Raw genomic sequence first — 19,787 nt, 5'->3', positions numbered from 1 at the left:
CCCGCCCCGCCGAGCACGCGCAGTTCAACGCTCGAATCCTAAGGTAGTAATCATGAATATTAATTAGAAATAGACAAACGTCAGCAAGATCTAATTAACATTCATGATCTAAACCTTCACAAGGATTGATAACGTCGCGACAAAGACATTTTGAAACTTCACTGAAGTGAAATAACAAGAGAAGTGCTTTAAAGCCACTCTACTTTGTATATGTATGCAATATTTTCCACTCAGCGGGGTTTGAACCCTTACAGAAATAATGTCCTTATAACAAAAAACAATTAATATACCTTTTCCGTTTTGAAATATCATTATCATAACAGGTTGAGGACTAAATTGCCTTTCTTTTTCATTTTCAGAAACTGAGACATGTTGCAATTATCTGATTTGAAATGAGTATATATATATATATATATATATATATATATATATATATATATATATATATATATATATATATAAATAACTACCACAGCACTTTCCTAAACAGCTGTTTGTCGCTATAAACTGCAAACTTTTCCTGATCCATATATATACACAGTGCATTCAGAAAGTTCAGACCCTTTGCTATGACACTTGAAATTTAGCTCAGGTGCATCCCATTTCTCTGGATCATGTTTGAGATGTTTCTACACTTTGATTGGAGTACACCAGTGGCAAATTCAATTGATTGGACATGATTTGGAAAGGCACACACCTGTCTATATAAGGTCATACAGCTGAAAATTAATATCAGAGCAAAAACCAAGCCATGAAGTCAAAAGAACTGCCTGCAGAGCTCAGAGACAGGATTGTGTTGAGGCACAGATCTGGGGAAGGCTATAAAAAATTTTCGGCTGCATTGAAGGTTCCCAAGAGCACAGTGGCCTCCATAATTCTTAAATGGAAGAAGTTTGGAACAACCAGGACTCTTCCTAGAGCTGGCCGCCCGGCCAAACTGAGCATTCGGGGGAGAAGGGCCATGGTAAGAGAGGTGACCAAGAACCCGATGGTCACTCTGATTGAGCTCAAGAGATCATGTATGGAGATGGGAGAAACTTGCAGAAGGACAACCATCACTGCAACACTCCACCGATCTGGGCTTTATGGCAGAGTGGCCAGACAGGAGCCTCTCCTCAGTGCAAGACACATGAAAGCACCTGAAGGACTCTCAGACTGTGAGAAACAAGATTCTCTGGTCTGATGAAATTAATATTGAACTGTTTGACCTCAATTCCAAGCTTCATGTCTGGAGGAAACCAGACACCGCTCATCACCTGCACAGTCCCATCCCAGAGGTGAAGCATGGTGGTGGTGGTAGCATCATGCTGTGGGGTGTTTTTCAGTGGCAGGGACTGGGGGACTGGTCAGGGTTGAAGGAAAGCTGAACGCAGCAAAATACAGAGATATTCTAAATGAAAACCTGGTCCAGAGCGCTCAGGACCTCAGACTGGGCCGAAGGTTCACCTTCCAACAGGACAGTGACCCTAAGCACACAGCCAAGACTATGCAAGAGTGGCTTAGGGACAACTCTGTGAATGTCCTTGAGTGGCCCAGCCAGAGCCCGGACTTGAACCCAATAGAACATCTCTTGAGAAATCTGAAAATGGCTGTCCACCAACGGTCCCCATCCAACCTGACAGAGCTTGAGAGGATCTGCAGAGAAGAATGGCAGAAAATCCCCAAATCCAGGTGTGCAAAGCTTGTTTCATCATACCCCAAAAGACTTGTGGCTGTAATCGCTGCCAAAGGTTCTTGAACTAAGTACTGAGTTAAGGGTCTGAATACGTATGTCAATGTTATATTTCATTTTTTTCTTTTTAATAAATTAGCAAAGTTATAAAAAATCTGGTTTTTGCTTTGTCATTATGGGGTATGGAGTGTAGATTGATGTGATTTTTATTTATTTATTCTTAAGCATTTTAGCATAAGGCTACAACATAAAATGTGAAAAAAATGAAGGGGTCTGAATACTTTCTGAATGCACATGTATGTGTGTATATATACAGTGTACTATATGTAACTCGTATGTACATATCACACATATATATATATAATAAATAATTCACAATGTAAAGCATCAAATAGCGTGTTGTTGTCAGGGTCATTTCTGAGCATATTCGGGCCCCAAGTGAAATCCTACTTAGAGCCCATATTCAAAAACATTAAAGACACACACACACACACACAAAAACGACCTTGCTTTGTGGGGCCCCCTGGTTGATCGGGGTCCTAAGTGACCACTTATACAGCTATTAGAAATGGCTCTGATTGTTGTAGTGTTTTCAATATAGTTAACAGAATTTACAAATCACAAACTTTTGATTTTAATAGCATTTTCCATACTGTCCTGACTTTTTCAGAATTGGGGTTGTATATATTTGGGCACATAACAGGATGTTCTTGGCATTAATTCTATCCACTACAGTTTGTTTTTAATGTTTAAAATGTTTGTTTTTTTTAAGCCTCAAGTTTATAACCTCAATAGGTTAAATGTGGCCAAAACAATGGTGTGTACAGTACCTCACTAAAATTTGCAAATATCACATATTTAACACGTTTCACAAATATATACTGTATATGATATTTTAAATACAGTATGCATCTATACAGTATGTAGATTTGCTACTCTTAAAGACCATTCACTGAATTGAATCTTTTCCATACAATGAAAGTGAATGGTGACTGCCTAAGAATTCTCATTTTTGGGTGAACTACCCCTTTAACATATTCACACAGTATATATAGTATACATCACAATGAAGTATGCACATTTAGTTCTAATATTAAGACAAATATATTTTCAACATTAAACAAAGTCACAACTCCAAAAATGCTATGATATTCTTTATTTATAGACATTTGTGCAAAGTATTTTACAGTAAATTACAGGCAGACAATCCACACAGTTGTGTAAAGGTACATCTGTCACATTCTAAGGCACTGATGTGGTTGCATGAAGCCTTAAGGTTTCTGTTCATAAAATGTGAACATGTATATCAGCCAGCCTAATAAATATAATGCTTTCTCTTAAACGATAATAAAGTCGATTTATTTTAAAATTCATGTAACAGTGTTCATGTAACTAGTGTTAAAATGAGAACGATATCTCCACCTCCAAAGTCCCTGAACCAAAGTGCAGACATGATGCAAGAAAACTAGCTGGGTCTGATGGCAAAACAATCCATTTAAAATAAACACACAGGATAACAATGAAATATTACATCACAGAAGTAATATTGAGAGTGCATTAAACAGATCAATGGCCTTCTAGACAGATTTTAAGGGTCATATCTTTAATAAAGGAGCTAGAACAGTTTCCGCTAAGAATAGAGGACTTGAGGAACATATGAGCTCAGTAGTATTTACTTTATGTAAACATGAGGTTTCATCACTCTAAAATGCATTCATTCATTCATAAAGCAGAACGGTTACCCGTAAGGAACATCATCCAGAACAAGACACCAACTCCCTGAAAAGCTTGAAACCATGAGGACAATTCATTGTGAGGTTTGTAGGATTATTTATTTGGATACTCCACAAAAGGAATAAAATTATTTTTGAAATCAGGATGATAATTCCTTAGAGTTCACATTTAAGGATAAACATGTTCACTTTAACGTACATAAATGGAAAAAAATCTTTTTCTTACTCAGTATTTTTGTTTTCTAGTAAAAATGTCCAGATATATTTACTTAAAGAGCAAAACTGCTTAAGATATAAAGACTTCAGAGGATATATTTTGATTCAAGGTAAGACAACAAGTCTTATCTTACACAATTTTACGTCTTGCTTTAAGGATGTTTCGATATTTTTACTGGAAAATAAAAAAAAATAAAGATTTTTTTTTGCCATGTAAAGGTGTTGAAATCGAAAACACACACATATATTCACACACACGCACTCTTCTGTAGGGCAGGACCCTTAATTGCACATGTGCAAAAGTGAATCAAGGTCCCAACCACTGACAAAAAGATGTCTCCATAAAAAACAAATAAAAACCTGAGATATACAATTTGATGTATTCAGTGCACAATGTTAAAACCAGAACTAGTCATCGGCGAGTGTTTACTTGCACTTTCACTTTAAAGGCCTTGTTAGACTTTCCTCTATTGGCTCTTTCATCAAACCCCTCCCCCTTAAATGGCACTACGCCTCTTTCTATTGGCCCATTCCAGTGGGCAGCTCAAATAAGATTGGGCAAAAAGCTTGAACACATTCAGTATTTATTACTAAGCAGTGTTTGGAGTGCATCCGGAATGCAAGCTGAGCAGGTGGCGAACATTTCAGATGTTTTCTTCTTGAGGGACCTCTCTTATGCTCTCTCTGAGTTCAGGGCGCACGCGCGGTTTCTGGCGTATGCTGCGACCCGTGCGGATGAGGTCGGCGTAGCCTTGGGAGTGTGAGAACGCGTATGCGGAGCGCCGAGAACGTCCGCTGCGCTGGAACGCGGGCTTTTTCTTCCTCTTCTCCTCCTCTTCTTCCATTTCGTATTTTTTCCTGTTTTTCTGAACCTGGAGGAACAAAAAGTCTTAAAAATCGTATAGCTTGTGTATTATTCTAATTCACAAACCTCTGTGTCGCAAATGAGCGCCACCTGTTGGTAATGATGTAGAAATATAAATATGAATATGAAAGTGTTTTTAAATAGCCATGTCATATATCAAATGAAAGCTCTCATTCTCAGGAATGTGTCTATGTCACATTGTTATTTTGTGTCATAACACAGTTCAAATATTTATTAAAAATCACAGAGTGAAATATGATGTCTGCCTTTAGGAATGTTGTGCACTGATAAATCGTGCACAATAAAAATAGGCAATCCTGTCATTTAAACACAGATCTGATCTCACCTTGTCACCGACAGAGGGCCAGATGGTTTGATAGAGGAACTGGATGCAGATGACAGGAAGGAGACAGATCCCCACCGTCAGGATGATGGTCAGCCACAGGTACGGCTGCCTCAGAGCATTAGAAGATGCACCTGACAACCAAAACAGCAAGGTTATACACTGACCATTTGTCTGCAGACAAGATCCATCATTCGGATGAGACGTTAAACTCTCTGTGGTCATTAAAATTCCCAGGATACTTCTTGAAAAAAGTAGAGGTGTAACCCCGGTGTCCTGGCCAAATTCCCCACATTGGCCCTTATCAATCATGGCTTCCTAATAATCCCCATCCATTAATTGGCTGCATAACTCTACTCTCTCCTCTCCACCAATAGCTGGTGTGTGGTGAGCGTACTGGTGCACTATGGCTGCTGTCGCATCATCCAGGTGGATGCTGCACACTGGTGGTGGTTGATGAGAGTTCCCTGTTCACTGTGTAAAGTGCTTTGAGTGTACTGTCAGAAAAGCGCTATATAAATGTAACGTTCATTCATTCATTCATTCTCAGTCCTAAATGTTAACAGGACTTTCCCACCTGTAAATTTGAACGTTGTTGGGAAAATTACGTGTATTCCTGCGCTGTGGATGTCAAACATGATGCCGAAGTACATAGCGATACTGCCGAGCACTGCGAAACAGTTCACGAATGTCCAATAGGATGTGTTCAACGATATCTGCCGAGAAATGACATCACATTAGGTCACAAAGAAGTGGGAACGACCTCTCTCTTCATTTCATTGAAAATTTGAAAGAAAGAAGGTGGGAAGAAAGGAAGGGAATAAAGAAGGAAAGGAAGATAGACACAAAGAAAGAAAGAAAGGAAAGCAGGAAGGAAGGAAGAAAGAAAGACAGACAAAGACAGAAAGAATGAAAAAAGAAGGAAGAAGGAACGAAGGAAAGAGGAAGGAAAGACAGACAGAAAGATGGAAGGAAGCAAAGAAAGAAAGAAAGATGGAAGGAAAGAAAGAAATAAGGGAAGAAAGGAGGAAAGAAAAGAAGGAAAGATAAAAAGAAAGAAAAAAGAAAGGAAGGGAATAAAGGAAAGGAAGACAGACAGACACAAAGAAAGAAAAGAGAGAAAGAAAGGAAGGAAAGAAAGGAAAGGAAGACAGACAGACAGACACAAAGAAAGGAAGAAGGAACGAAGGAAGAAAAGAAAGAGAGAAAGAAGGAAAGATAGAAAGAAGGAAGGAAAGAAGGGAAGAAAGGAGGAAAGAAGAAATAAAAAGAAGGGAAGGAAGGAAGAAGGAAGACAGAAAGAATGAAAGAAAGAAAAAATAAAGGAAGACAGACAGACACAAAGAAAGGAAGGAAGAAGGAATGAAGGAAGAAAGATAGAAAGAAGGAAGGAAAGAAGGGGAGGAGGAAAGAAGAAATAAAGAAAGAATGGAAGAAGGAAGACAGAAAGAAAGAAAGAAAAAAGAAGGAAGGAAAGGAGGAAAGATAGAAACAAAGAAGGGAAGAAGGAAGGAAAGAAATCAATAAAGAAGGGAAGACAGAAAGAAAGAAGGAAAGAAAGGAAAAAAGCATTAAAAATAAAATGAATAAAAGGATAAACCAAACAAACAAATAATCTTTATACAGTAAAATTAAAATCTATAAAAATGTTTTTCATCACAACAATAATTGACCAGCATATGCTCTTCCTAATACTGGAGTACAAAGGGCACACAGGTAACACTAGAATCAAAATAAAATGAAAATACTTTTAAGTAGCAATCTATATCTTCATCTATTGAAGCTGTTGCCATTTTAGTTGTTTTCACATGATGTCACTTGTCAACTGAGAGAATTAAAAAAACAAAATCATAAAATTAATAGAATAAGAGTTCAGAACTTTACATGTTCAACAAGACGTGACAGGTTTTACTACTTTGAGACTCATAAATACGGTAAATACAACATGACGTGCTCGCAAAGTGCCTCTATTTCTGAGAAGAAAAAAAACAACCTTTGTTACAAAACAAGACAAAACCTGATGGAAAGTCAATGCAAGTCACATGATCAAGAATCGGCCAATCGTGTACCTGCAGGTTCACGGTGATGATGAGCGATGAGGCTGCTACCACGGCGAACGACTGATAGTCTGACGGAGCCTCCCCGTCTTGACCCATCGTTTGCAGGAACGCACCGTACGGAATGAAGAAGATCATGAGGGACGTGAAGATCCCGTGGAACAAACTGATGAAGAAGTTCCTGTAGTTAAACAGCGTCCCCTGCTGACCCGGAAGATAAAGCTTCGGGAAGCGTAAACTCAGATTGTCGTTCACATCCTGCGCAAGGAAGAAAGAGAGAAAAAGCTCTTAAGGTTCGTAAACATCCACCGTTTCAAGTTCGAAAAGATTGAACTAATACCTGATCCAGAAGACCAACAAAGAGAACCGGCAGACTGCTGTAGCAAACGTTGTACAGGGTGATGAACCAATCTTCATACGCCGTCTATACAATAAAAAAAAAAAAACGTCAACATTTTATTGAATTGAACATTTTATTAAAACTTCATTTCTTTAAAAACAAGAATCAGGTCACGCTGTCCATTGAAAACACCTTAAAGTAACCAATTTATGTTGAAAACAACTGTAAGTCAAATCAAATGAAATATAAATTAGCTATAATTTTGGAAAATCATTCCTTGGCCGTTCTCTCACCTGTGAGGAAAATCCATTGAAGAACGAGAACCAGAAGTGGACCAAGGTGAAGGCGAAGTTCTTGTAGAAGAAGTAACGCAGGAATTTGCACATGCGGATGTACGACCAGCGCCCGTGCACCAGCAGGAGGCGCTCAAGGTAACGGAACTGAGCGAAGGCGTAATCGCTGGACATGACAGCCTGCATCCCCTCCTGACCGCTAATTCCAACGCCAATGTCTGCAGCTGAAAACCAATAGGGGATCAGAAATTTGACTATACACTAGGGTTGCTGCGATACCAAAAATTTTTCAATCGATCAATTAAGCTCAATCGACAGCATTTGTGGCATAATGTTGATTACCAAAAAAATATATATTTCAACTCATCCCTTCTTTCCATAAAAAAAAAAGAAAAAAAGATGCAAAAATGGAGGTTACAATGGAAGTGAATGGGGCCAAATTTTGGAGAGTTTAAAAGGCAGAAATGTGAAGCTTATAATTTTATAAAAGCACTTAAATTAATGCTTCTGTTCAAACTCATGTATTATTTGAGCTGTAAAGTTCTGTAAATCGTCATTTTTGCTGGATTAAAGGGTTTACGATGCTCTGTCTTCATGGCAACAAAGTTGTAAAATCAGATATAAATGGTTAGCAAGTGATTTTCACATTAAAATCATGTTAACACGTATATTGTTTATGTCTTGTGACTATACTTTTGAAACAGAGAGTATTTTAACATTTACGGATTGGCCCCATTGACTTCCATTGTAAGTGCCTAACTAACCCAGATTTATATATAAAAAATTTAAAAAAAAAGGGAGGACAAGACAAAATACATTTTTGTGGTAATCAACATTATGCCACAAATGCCGCTGACTGAGCTTAACTTGTAATGAACCCGGAATAATCCTTTAAAATGTCACAATTTTGACACTTTCAATACCAGAGCAAAAACTAACACGCAATTGATAACACTCCTTTGTATACAAGTTAAATATTAATATACATTTTAATAGGGGGTCTGGGTAGCTCAGCGAGTATTGACGTTGACTATCACCCCTGGAGTCGCGAGTTCGAATCCAGGGTGTGCTGAGTGACTCCAGCCAGGTCTCCTAAGCAACCAAATTGGCCCGGTTGCTAGGGAGGGTAGAGTTACATGAGGTAACCTCCGCGTGGTCACGATTAGTGGTTCTCAATCTCAATGGGGCGTGTGGTGAGTTGTGCGTGTATCACGGAGAGTAGCATGAGCCTCCACATGCTGTGAGTCTCCACGGTGTCATGCACAGCGAGTCACATGATAAGATGCGCGGATTGATGGTCTCAGAAGCGGAGGCAACTGAGACTTGTCCTCCGCCACCCGGATTGAGGTAACCGCGCCACCACGAGGACCTACTAAGTAGTGGGAATTGGGCATTCCAAATTAGGGAGAAAAGGGGATAAAAAAAATATATATATATACATATTAATAGCCTTTGAGAATTTTAATATCTGAAGTAAACATTGCTTCAATTTAGCAAAAAGTAAACATTCAGTAGCAAAGCACAAATAAATTAAAGCAAAAATTAAAAGCAGCGACTATTGTTGTTGTTGCCCAGGCACTGAATTGAGTCAGTACTTAATACTATTGATGCAGCAGAAATAATGGTACTGTTACATATTTTTGATTATACTGTAGTATTGACGATGCGAGGGATGCGAGGCTATAATTTGATGTGCTGCAAGGCAATCGTCTCTGTTTCGCGACTGCTGTCGGGTCCTTAAATAACATATATAAAGTGCGAGGAACGGCAGCAGGTGGAGTTTCTGGTCCCCCCCTACGTAGACTGCATATTATGCATATAGGGGGCAGCGGTACTGATTAAAGTACTTTTGACATCACTAGATAAAACAAAACATTCTAAAAGTAAAAAAAAAAAAAAAAAAAGATGTCGAATTTCCTCCTTTCTACGTAAATTAGGCTTCACTCACTCTTGATCATGTTGACGTCATTGGCTCCGTCCCCGATGGACAGAGTGCAAGCCTTCTTGTAGCGTTTCACCAGACTGACCACGTTGGCCTTCTGTTTGGGGGTCACTCTGCAACAAATCACTGCACTGCATTCACACGCCATGTCAACAAAGTCCTCCTGTCTCTTCTCTTTCTCCCAGTCGTCGATGGGCTGGCTGCTTTCCTGAGGGTTGCTGGAGTTAGTGTGCCGTTTGCCGAGCTTCTTCAAACGCAAACGGCGACGCTTCTTTTTCTTCTCATACAGGATCTCGTTCTGCCCAGAAAAGAGAGTGTTTTTAGATCAGGCCAGAACAAAACCCTTACAGCGATAATGCAAAGACGTCTGTAGATCGTAGCTCAAGATACAGCTCTGAAATAGCAATCGGTGCATGAGGAGAATACCAGCCAGCCTCCAGTGATGATGAGGGCGTTCTTGCCGGGCTCCGTGAAAAACAGCTCCTTGTTCTTCTTATTCCTTTCTTGAGGGTCATTGCGTCTGTTTGCCTGTTTGTTCCTCAGCTGCTCACTGAGAGAGGAAGAGAGAATACAATTACAACACAGGTGGCTTAACCACAGTTGATGTCATCGTCAGGAAACCTACTTTACGTCCTCTCCGTAGTGGATCTTCATGTCATCGGTCAGCAGTTGGCAGGAGTAGCCGATGTTTTCAGCCGTCTCTGAGTGCATGATAAACGAAATCAACGCTCAACACTACAATAAAAATATAATCACCTTTAAAATAACAGCATATTCCACGTTTATCGCTCACCTTTCTTGTCTCCAGTCAGAATCCAGATCTTGATGTCAGCCTTGGCCAGTTTTGCGATGGTCTCCGGAACGCCGTCCTGAAGTTTGTCTTCAATGGCTGTCGCGCCAATCAGCTGAACAGGCACAAACAAACGAGACATGTATACAATAAAACACTGACCTCACGTGTTAGTGATTTTATCATGTGTAAGCAGCAGATAAAACAACAGTAATATGATAAAAGACACCAATGTTCAATATATAGCGTTTTAGTTACTTGTTACTTGCTAATTTTTAGTTCAACTGAAATAAATCTGAATAAACAATTCTTCTGGAAAGCCTTACAGAACTTCAGCCTAACAGTAAGCTGTTTTTGGTTATAAAGCAAGATGGCAACTTGGCTCATTCGGGGTTCAATACAAGTTGAGCTCAATCAACAGCATTTGTAGCATAATGGCAATTACCAAAGAAAATCGTTCCTCATTTATAAAAAAAAAAAAAAAAAAAAGCAGAAGTAAATGAAGCCAGTCCGTAAACATTAAAATACACACTATACTTGAAAAGTATAGGATATACATCAGAATTCATGTCTAGTGGTCGACCATCATGTTTTTTCAAAGGCTTATGCCAAATATCTAAACAGCCGGCTGATGGTTGATACAGTAAAACGCTGAAAATAGGTAGGTAACACTTCTGAATCTGTCCAACACATGTTAAAAATGCTCAAATATTTGTATTTTCTTATTACCAGAAGGTTATTCTCGATCTCCTCGTACACACGGTCCAGAGCTTCCTCGCGGTCACCCATGGAAATGCTGGCAGCCTGATGTTTCTGCGCCCAGGCGTCGAAGTCTGCTTGACTGATGTCTTTGTAACAGAGACACAGAGTCCGCAGAGTCTCGTTTGCAAAGATCTATGGGAGAAATCAAACTGCTCAGCTTTCATTTTTGTTACAATTTAATTCACAATTATATTTTTCTCGGTGATCGTTATTAGATTCGTATTACTGTAATAGAGTCGTTTTATATGAATTTTATATTTTGTCAATTTAACTACCATTATAGCACCAAGAATGAGATTCTTTTTTTCATTACAGTGAAAACGCGCTTAATTTTCATGAAAATAAACGGCACAATGCAAAATATAATCATTAAATAAAATATAATTTCTTTTGATTTTGGGGTGAAATATGACCAGCAGAAATTCACCCATTAGCTTATAGACCATAAACCTCATTAACCTCATTTACATTATAACTTTTTCATTTGTAATACAGTGATTAAAAAAATTAATTTAGTGGTTTTTTTAGTATTTAAAATAAGCATTAATCAAAGGCTGTGCATTAAAAACAATCATTATATTAAAATAGAAATCAATGTTTTTTTTCTCATTATAATAGCAAGTATGAGATTTATTTTTTCTTTAGAGTGACGAGAATTTGAGGTGAAAATTAATTGTCATGAATATAATGACGCAATACAAAATATACTAAGCTTCATTTTCTTTAAATAAAATATAATTCTATAATTTTCTCTTTTGATTTTGGGGTGAAATAGTTTCTTTTCTTTTTCTTTTTCTTTAATTCTCAATATTCTCTAGGGTGATTTGTTATTAGATTCTCATCACTGTAATACAGTCATTTTAAAATTTAATTTAGTATTTAAAATAAACAGTATATCAAAGGCTGTACATTAAAAATTACTATGATGTAAAAATCAAAATCAATGCTTTTTTCCCTCATTATAGTAACGAGAATTATATATATATTTTTTTACATTAGTAATGAGAAATCGACGGGTTTGGGGGCGGTGTGCTTGCTGGTTATTATTATGAAAATAATGACAAAATGCAATATATTACGTTTATAACCTAAATGAGGATAATGTTTGGTGTATAAGCATATGAGTACATTTCTGCAGGTTATATTTAACCCCCAAATAAAATACATAATATATATATATATTGTATATACATAACATATATATATATATATATATATATATATATTACATATTGTGTATATACATACATATATATATATATATATATATATATATTACATATTGTGTATATATATATATATATATATATATATATATATATATATTACATATTGTGTATATATATATATATATATATATATATATGATATATATGATATATATAAATATTCTATATCTATATATGATATATTCTATATATATATGATATATATAAATATGATATTGTATATAAAAATATTATATACATATATATATATATATGATATATAAATATGATTTATTCTATATATATATGATATATATGTATATATATATATATATATATGTATATATATGATATGTATAAATATTCTATATATATATGATATATATAAATATGATATTGTATATAAAAATATATATATATATATATATATATATATATATATATATATATATATATATATATATATATATAAATATGATTTAGGTTATAACTTTTTCATGTTTACCCGTTCTTTTTCTGTAATTCTCATTATTCTCTTTGGTTACTGTTATTAGATTCTCATTACTCTAAGTTTAATTTATTTATTTTTTATTTTTTATTTAAATCAGCATAAATCAAAGGCAGTACAATAAAAACTACCATGACATCCACATACTTTACAGATTTTTCTGCATTACGGTAATTAGAATTTGGGGTTATAATGTGCTTAATTATCATGAAAATAATGACAATGTGAGGAATCTTTTGATTTCGTGGTGAAATATGACCCTCTAATATTCAAGATCCAATTATTGTATAATTTTTTTTTTTTTTTAAAGTAGCATTTTTATGATTCAGAAGATTGTTCTAATAATAACAATCAATAAGAGCATGCTTTCCGCATTATTGCATGCTGGACCTCATTAGCATATGCTTTAATATATGCTGGTACTCACGTCCAGAGCTTCCTGAGTCGTCTCTTTATGCTGGGAATTTGGATCGAGTCGCTGGTAGATCACAGTGTCTGCACCCTTACAGTACAGACGGATCCGGCCATCTGGAAACTTCACTGCAAACACAAACAGAAGAGTGAGAGAGAGTGACAGAAATAGAAGAGAGGATAGAAAGAGAGAGAGAGAACTCACAGATGATGGACATGCGTTTGCGGTCGCTGTTGAAGTCCAACAGCGCGAGCATCTTGTAAGTTTCCACTTCACCCATCTCGCTAACAGTAATGGTGTCCTGTGTTCGGGACAGAAACACAAACCCGAAGTTCCGAGCAGCTGTGACCAGAGCACCCTCATCAGGAGATGCGGCCTGGTACACCAGATCATCTAAACACAGAGAGAAATGGACAGAAATCACAGACTGACACTGATTCACCATGACACAAGATTACATCTACGTACGTGCTACCATACTACTCTATTTGATACTTTTTTAGCAGTATGCATTAAGTACATTGTGCACAGTATGACAATTTTCTATATGCATAAAATCTGGGATGACCCACTACGTGTGCCAAAATCTGGCTGTATACTGCTTTATGTAGTACGTCGATTACCGTACCCACAATGCAATGTGCTTGACTTGACCATCCATTTGAGCAATATCATCTGTGAATCTTATTTTTGACTCGACTCATTTTTTTATTTTTCTTGACTGCCAGAAGACATTTTAACACAAAATTGTAATAAAAATACAAAGCAACCTTATTTATTTCCGAGATGATAAATACTTGGCATTTGCCGAATAAAACATGTAACATAATGTGGTCATGTGACAACAAATGTTTATTGTTGCATACATTTTTGCATATTATTTTTAGATTTTTTTGCCTAATTTTTCTTTTTTGGTAGATCACAAGACAATGAGGATAAAGATGATGATATTTAAAGAGACAGTTCACCCAAAAATGAAAATTCTGTCATCATTTACTCACCCTCATGTCGTTCCAAACCTGCATGAATTTCTGTCTTCCGTCGAAAACTAAAGATGTTTCGCAGAACATCTCCCTTCGCCATACAACAAAAGTGGTTGGTGACTAATACGGTCAAGCTCCAAAAAGGACACAAAAGCACAAAGCACAGGACAAAACACTCCACGTTAGTTCTCGAATCTCATTCACGCTTGTGTTTAATTCAAAGCGTTTTAATGCGCAGTGTCGGAATTGTTTAAAGACAAGTGAGAACCGATGATGTTTGATGTCAAAGTTGATGCTACGCATCTTGAGGCAACGTTTTTGAATGTGCACAAGTGCAAATGAGATTTGAGCTACAGTGGAGGACAAGATTATCAGTGAATAACGACTACATTTTAGTCTGTTCCTCACACAAAGCGCTCATATGACTTCAGAATACTTGGAATATAGCGCACAAGCTGACTGGACTACTTTTATGGTGCTTTTTCATCATTTTTTGGAGCCTGACAGCATAAATCACCAACCACTTTTGCGGTTTAGAAATAAGCTCCTCTTTATGCAAAATAATATGTGTTCCATGGAAGAAAGAAAGTCATAACATGAGTGTGTAAATGATGACAGCTTGTATTCGTTATTTAAACTTTTTTTCGAAAATAGGACTGCAGTGGTACATACTGTGTGCAGTATGCAGCACTCTAGTGTTCTTCAAACACAGCCGATGAAATGTGCTTTTATTCATGTTTTTGATGATTTATTTGGTCTCCTCACCATCTTTTTGTTCCACCATGACGGTGTGACACAGGGACAACAGCTTGAAGAACTCCAGTATTGCCGGGTCCTTCTTCGAACGGATACAGGAAATGAGGAAATTGTCACAAAACTGGAACTTCCTTTCAGCGTACTTATTCCAGCTGAAATCTACAGGCTATAAAATTAGAGAAAAAGAAATGGAAGATTTAATTTTTCGAATGCGTGACCTTTTTGAAATTATATGCGCACAATAAGGAAACAAAATTAAGTTGGATGCAGTAAGGTGTATATACATACCTTTCCACGATCTAAGGCCACACCTTCTGCGCTGGTGGGATCCCCTAAAGATATCAAATATACGGACAGCAGGGAGAAAACAACGTTAAATGCAAGTAATAAAATGCAACTAATCGTATAATCATGCATAGTTAGGATAGTAAAATAAATAGGCTAATCACATTTTCAAAGGGAGGAGAAACCTTTCCCAATCAAACGCTGAAGTATTTTTCACACCCGTTTTAAAACACTTCTACCGCTCTCACCGTAAGTATGTCCTGAGATGGTGCACTTCTTGAAGGCCATGATATTCTGTGTGAGCGTGCCGGTTTTATCAGAGAAGATGTACTCGATCTGGCCCAGCTGCTCATTGAGTGTTGTGGTTCTGGCTTTAGCTGGTGTATCCTTCTCTGCGTAGTACATCTGCAGATCCCAGTTAATGAACTTACTCTGACCCAACCGGATCACCTCCACACTGACAGATAGAGAGAAACATAACACTTAAAAACTCTATACGTAACATATTTGGTGACTGGAGGACAAACTGAATGAGTGAATAAAGAGAGGTTGATTGACAAGTTGGCTGATTGGTTCTTGTTCTACTAGCAGCTCAGTGATTGGTGGAACGCATTGGACTCATACCTCACATAAAGAGAGATTGGCACCATGGTGTTGAGGATGATGATGTAGCCCCAGAAACTAAGAAACCCTCTGTAAGATGAAGTGTAGCCCGAACCATCGTAAAGATACCAGGCCTTACTGCCGATGCTCTCATACCAGTACGTGTGTCCGATGGACAGACCAGCACAGATCAAAATCAGCATTACAAAGATCTATAGACAGAGATGGCAGGAATGATGAATACTAAAGACAATGAGGATAAAGATGATGATATTTAAAGAGACAGTTCACCCAAAAATGAAAATTCTGTCATCATTAACTCACCCTCATGTCGTTCTAAACCTGCACGACTTATTTCTTCTGTCGAAAACTAAAGATGTTGTTTTGCAGAACATCTCTCTTTGCCATACAACAAAAGTGGATGGTGACTAATACGGTCAAGCTCCAAAAAGGACAAAATAGTCCATGTTAGTTCTCGAATCTCATTCACGCTTGTGTTTAATCCAAAACGTTTTAATGCGCCGTATCGGAAGTGAGAACCGATGATGTTTGATGTCAAACTTGATGCTACGCATCTTGAGGCAAGATTTTTGAATGTGCACAAGCGCAAATGAGATTTGAGCTACAATGGAGGGCAAGATTTTCAGTGAATAACAACTAAATTTCAGTCCGTTCCTCACACAAAGCGATCGTATGACTTCAGAAGACTTGGAATATAGTGCACAAGTCGCATGGACTACTTTCATGGTGCTTTTCTCTTGCTCCTTATGCAAAATAATATGTGTTCCATGGAAGAAAAAGTCAAAACATGAGTGTGTAAATGATGACAGAATGTCATTTTTAGGTGACCTTTCCCTTTAAATTACCAATATGCTGGTAATGTTTGCATGCACATATAGTAACTCACAGAGTAAACCATGTAGTTCATGAGCTTGTCTATATTGGTGCGTTTGAATCTGGTCTTTCCTCCGTTCCTCATGATTTTAGTGTCATTTCCTGCAGAAAGAAACATTACAGCAGGTTTTACAAAACACCAACGGCAACCAATCACCATTGATTATATGTGTGTTTGTGTGTTGACCTCTGACCTGCGAATATGACCAGCCCGTGACACACGTCTGTGTTGCGTATTTTGCATCCTCTGAGCAGCATGTTGTCGAGATCTAGCGAGTAACTCTCAGAATCCCAGATCATCGTTCCCACAAACTTATCCAAACGATTGTTGGGCTCCTCACACACAACCATCGCTGAAAGAGAGACAGACACAAAAACAGACATTATTTGATTATCATAAATGAAAATATTTAATATATTTAACAGGTTAAAGAAAGAGACACCACGTGCTCCATTTTAATTTCGGCTTATCATAAATCTATAGCAAATTCCCATGGGTAACATAGTCATTATGACATCATGACGATAACAATCGTTGTATGTGTAAATGCCCCATATTTACCATTAAATCTCGCCATCTGTTCCTCCTCCTGAAGGCGTTTGTCTGTCACTTTCAGACCCATCTTAAACTTCAGATTTGTCTCTCTGGACAAAACAACAAAACAAATACAACCAAACAAACAATTGTGAGGCATATTCATAAATGTTATGAAATCACACCACACTAAAACCAACTCCCACTTTCACATTTCCAACTAAAGGCCACTAATGAGTCTTAAATTACATGGATCTATTTCACAATCGCTGAATAAGTACATAGACAAAACCAGGAGCTACTGTACTGTCACAGATTAAATGAATAAAGGGAATGAATTGAAGGTACATCAACTCTACAAGCCGAACAAAGAACACATCCATTACACAATTCACAATATAAATCACAATTCCTGCACCTTAATGACTGTTCAAACAACCACTGGATTGGCATTACAAAAATAACCATAGTGCAGTGATTTCATGACATCACTATCTGAAAATCAAACAAATGTATATGTATATATTTGCTTTTATGTATGATATTTGGAATAGTGAAAAATCATCATTCAGCAGATATTGTGCCTAGAAATATGTGTCTTTGAGTTTATTAGATTCTATAGGGTGTGTATGTTTAACTTAATGCAGGTGAAGTGTGTCTTACCCGTCAAGTTCTGCCGTCTCTACATAACACAGACTATTGGGGTTTGAACTGGACAACAACAGAATGTCAGCCTATATGACGTCAAAACAAATGACAAATGAACTAAAATGAAATGATTGAATGAAAGGGTAAAGTGACAGAAATGAAAGGTGAAACAGGGGAATATCAAGTATAAACTTAACATGACAGCAAATCACAATCTATTCAGAATTTCTTTTTTTGTAGTTTGTAGTAGATATGTCAATAATTGTATATATATATATATATATATATATATGTATATACACACACTGGCGGCCAAAAGTTTGGAATAATGTACAGATTTTGCTCTTATGGAAAGAAATTGGTACTTTTATTCACCAAAGTGGCATTCAGCTGATCACAATGTATAGTCAGGACATTAATAACGTGAAAAATGACTATTACAATTTGAACTTAAACTACTTCAAAGAGTTCTCATCAGAAAATCCTCCACGTGCAGCAATGACAGCTTTGCAGATCCTTGGCATTCTAGCTGTCAGTTTGTTCAGATACTCAGGTGACATTTCACCCCACACTTCCTGTAGCACTTGCCATAGATGTGTCGGTCTTGTCGGGCACTTCTCACGCACCTTACAGTCTAGCTGATCCCACAAAAGCTCAATGGGGTTAAGATCCAGAACACTCTTTTCCAATGATCTGTTGTCCAATGTCTGTGTTTCTTTGCCCACTCTAACCTTTTCTTTTTGTTTTTCTGTTTCAAAAGTGTCTTTTTCTTTGCAGTTCTTCCCATAAGGCCTGCACCCCTGAGTCTTCTCTTTACTGTTGTACATGAAACTGGTGTTGAGCGGGTAGAATTCAATGAAGCTGTCAGCTGAGGACATGTGAGGCATCTATTTCTTAAACTAGAGACTCTGATGTACTTATCCTCTTGTTTAGTTGTACATCTGGCCTTCCACATCTCTTTCTGTCCTTGTTAGAGTCAGTTGTCCTTTGTGTTTGAAGACTGTAGTGTTCACCTTTGTATGAAATCTTCAAGCATTGTATAGCCTTCATTCCTCAAAACAATGATTGACTGATGAGTTTCTAGAGAAAGCTGTTTATTTTATGCCATTTTTGACCTCATATTGACCTTAAGACATGCCAGTCTATTGCATACTGTGACAACTCAAAAACAAACACAAAGACAATGTTAAGCTTCATTTAATGAACCAAATATCTTTCAGCTGTGTTTGATATAATGGCAAGTGATTTTCTAGCACCAAATGATCAATTTAGCATGATTACTCAAGGATAAGGTGTTGGAGTGATGGCTGCTGTCTAGATTTGATCAAAAATGACTTTTTTCAAATAGTGATGGTGCTGTTTTTTACATCAGTAATGTCCTGACTATACTTTGTGATCAGTTGAATGCCACTTTGGTGAATTAAAGTAGCAATTTCTTTCCATAAGAGCAAAATCTGTACATTATTCCAAACTTTTGGATGCCAGTGAGTATATACAGTATATATATATATATATATATATATATATGTTTAATTATACAATATATACTTATAGATTATATATGTATAATATATAACAGATTAAATATAATACATATAATACAATTTATATTATAAATTAATACTTACATAAAAAGTAATAATGAATAATTACTTAAAATAATTCATAAATTATTACTATTAAATAATTAAATAATAATAATAATAAATTGTAAATAAATATGTTTTTAATTATTTAATTTGTATTTTTTTTTTTTTTTACTTCTTAAAATAAAAATTCTGGTAAGATTTATATTTTATGTATTTTAATTTATATATGGTCATCAATCATTTAGAATTTTTAAAAGCTCTACAACAGATAAGACAGAAGTTTCTTCACCAAAAGCAATGCGATAAAACAACAATTGAGTTTTTGCCCTAACCAATCGCGACAAGCGACATCA

General features: G+C 36.6%; 1 protein-coding gene across 1 annotated transcript in view; it reads right to left on the bottom strand.

Annotated features, from left to right (window-relative positions):
* Positions 1 to 2,805: 2,805 nt before the first annotated feature.
* The window catches only part of LOC127430813 (phospholipid-transporting ATPase IC-like), a 34,948-nt gene continuing 17,966 nt past the window's right edge, over positions 2,806 to 19,787 (bottom strand). The window contains exons 8-28 of the mRNA XM_051680903.1: positions 17,861 to 17,931; positions 17,225 to 17,307; positions 16,857 to 17,015; positions 16,676 to 16,764; positions 15,790 to 15,980; positions 15,414 to 15,622; positions 15,169 to 15,212; positions 14,890 to 15,046; positions 13,346 to 13,534; positions 13,157 to 13,269; positions 10,981 to 11,145; positions 10,255 to 10,366; positions 10,087 to 10,162; positions 9,888 to 10,011; positions 9,468 to 9,759; positions 7,520 to 7,743; positions 7,227 to 7,310; positions 6,899 to 7,144; positions 5,407 to 5,545; positions 4,833 to 4,963; positions 2,806 to 4,493 (exon numbers count right to left, since the gene is read on the bottom strand). Coding sequence (XP_051536863.1) covers positions 4,266 to 4,493; positions 4,833 to 4,963; positions 5,407 to 5,545; positions 6,899 to 7,144; positions 7,227 to 7,310; positions 7,520 to 7,743; positions 9,468 to 9,759; positions 9,888 to 10,011; positions 10,087 to 10,162; positions 10,255 to 10,366; positions 10,981 to 11,145; positions 13,157 to 13,269; positions 13,346 to 13,534; positions 14,890 to 15,046; positions 15,169 to 15,212; positions 15,414 to 15,622; positions 15,790 to 15,980; positions 16,676 to 16,764; positions 16,857 to 17,015; positions 17,225 to 17,307; positions 17,861 to 17,931 — 3,126 coding nt within the window. The 3' untranslated portion in view covers positions 2,806 to 4,265. The remainder of the gene's footprint in view (positions 4,494 to 4,832; positions 4,964 to 5,406; positions 5,546 to 6,898; positions 7,145 to 7,226; positions 7,311 to 7,519; positions 7,744 to 9,467; positions 9,760 to 9,887; positions 10,012 to 10,086; positions 10,163 to 10,254; positions 10,367 to 10,980; positions 11,146 to 13,156; positions 13,270 to 13,345; positions 13,535 to 14,889; positions 15,047 to 15,168; positions 15,213 to 15,413; positions 15,623 to 15,789; positions 15,981 to 16,675; positions 16,765 to 16,856; positions 17,016 to 17,224; positions 17,308 to 17,860; positions 17,932 to 19,787) is intronic.

This window comes from Myxocyprinus asiaticus, chromosome 40 (genome assembly GCF_019703515.2).
Source record: "Myxocyprinus asiaticus isolate MX2 ecotype Aquarium Trade chromosome 40, UBuf_Myxa_2, whole genome shotgun sequence".
Classification (NCBI taxonomy): Eukaryota; Metazoa; Chordata; class Actinopteri; order Cypriniformes; family Catostomidae; genus Myxocyprinus; species Myxocyprinus asiaticus.
This window is presented reverse-complemented; position numbering and strand designations above follow the sequence as displayed.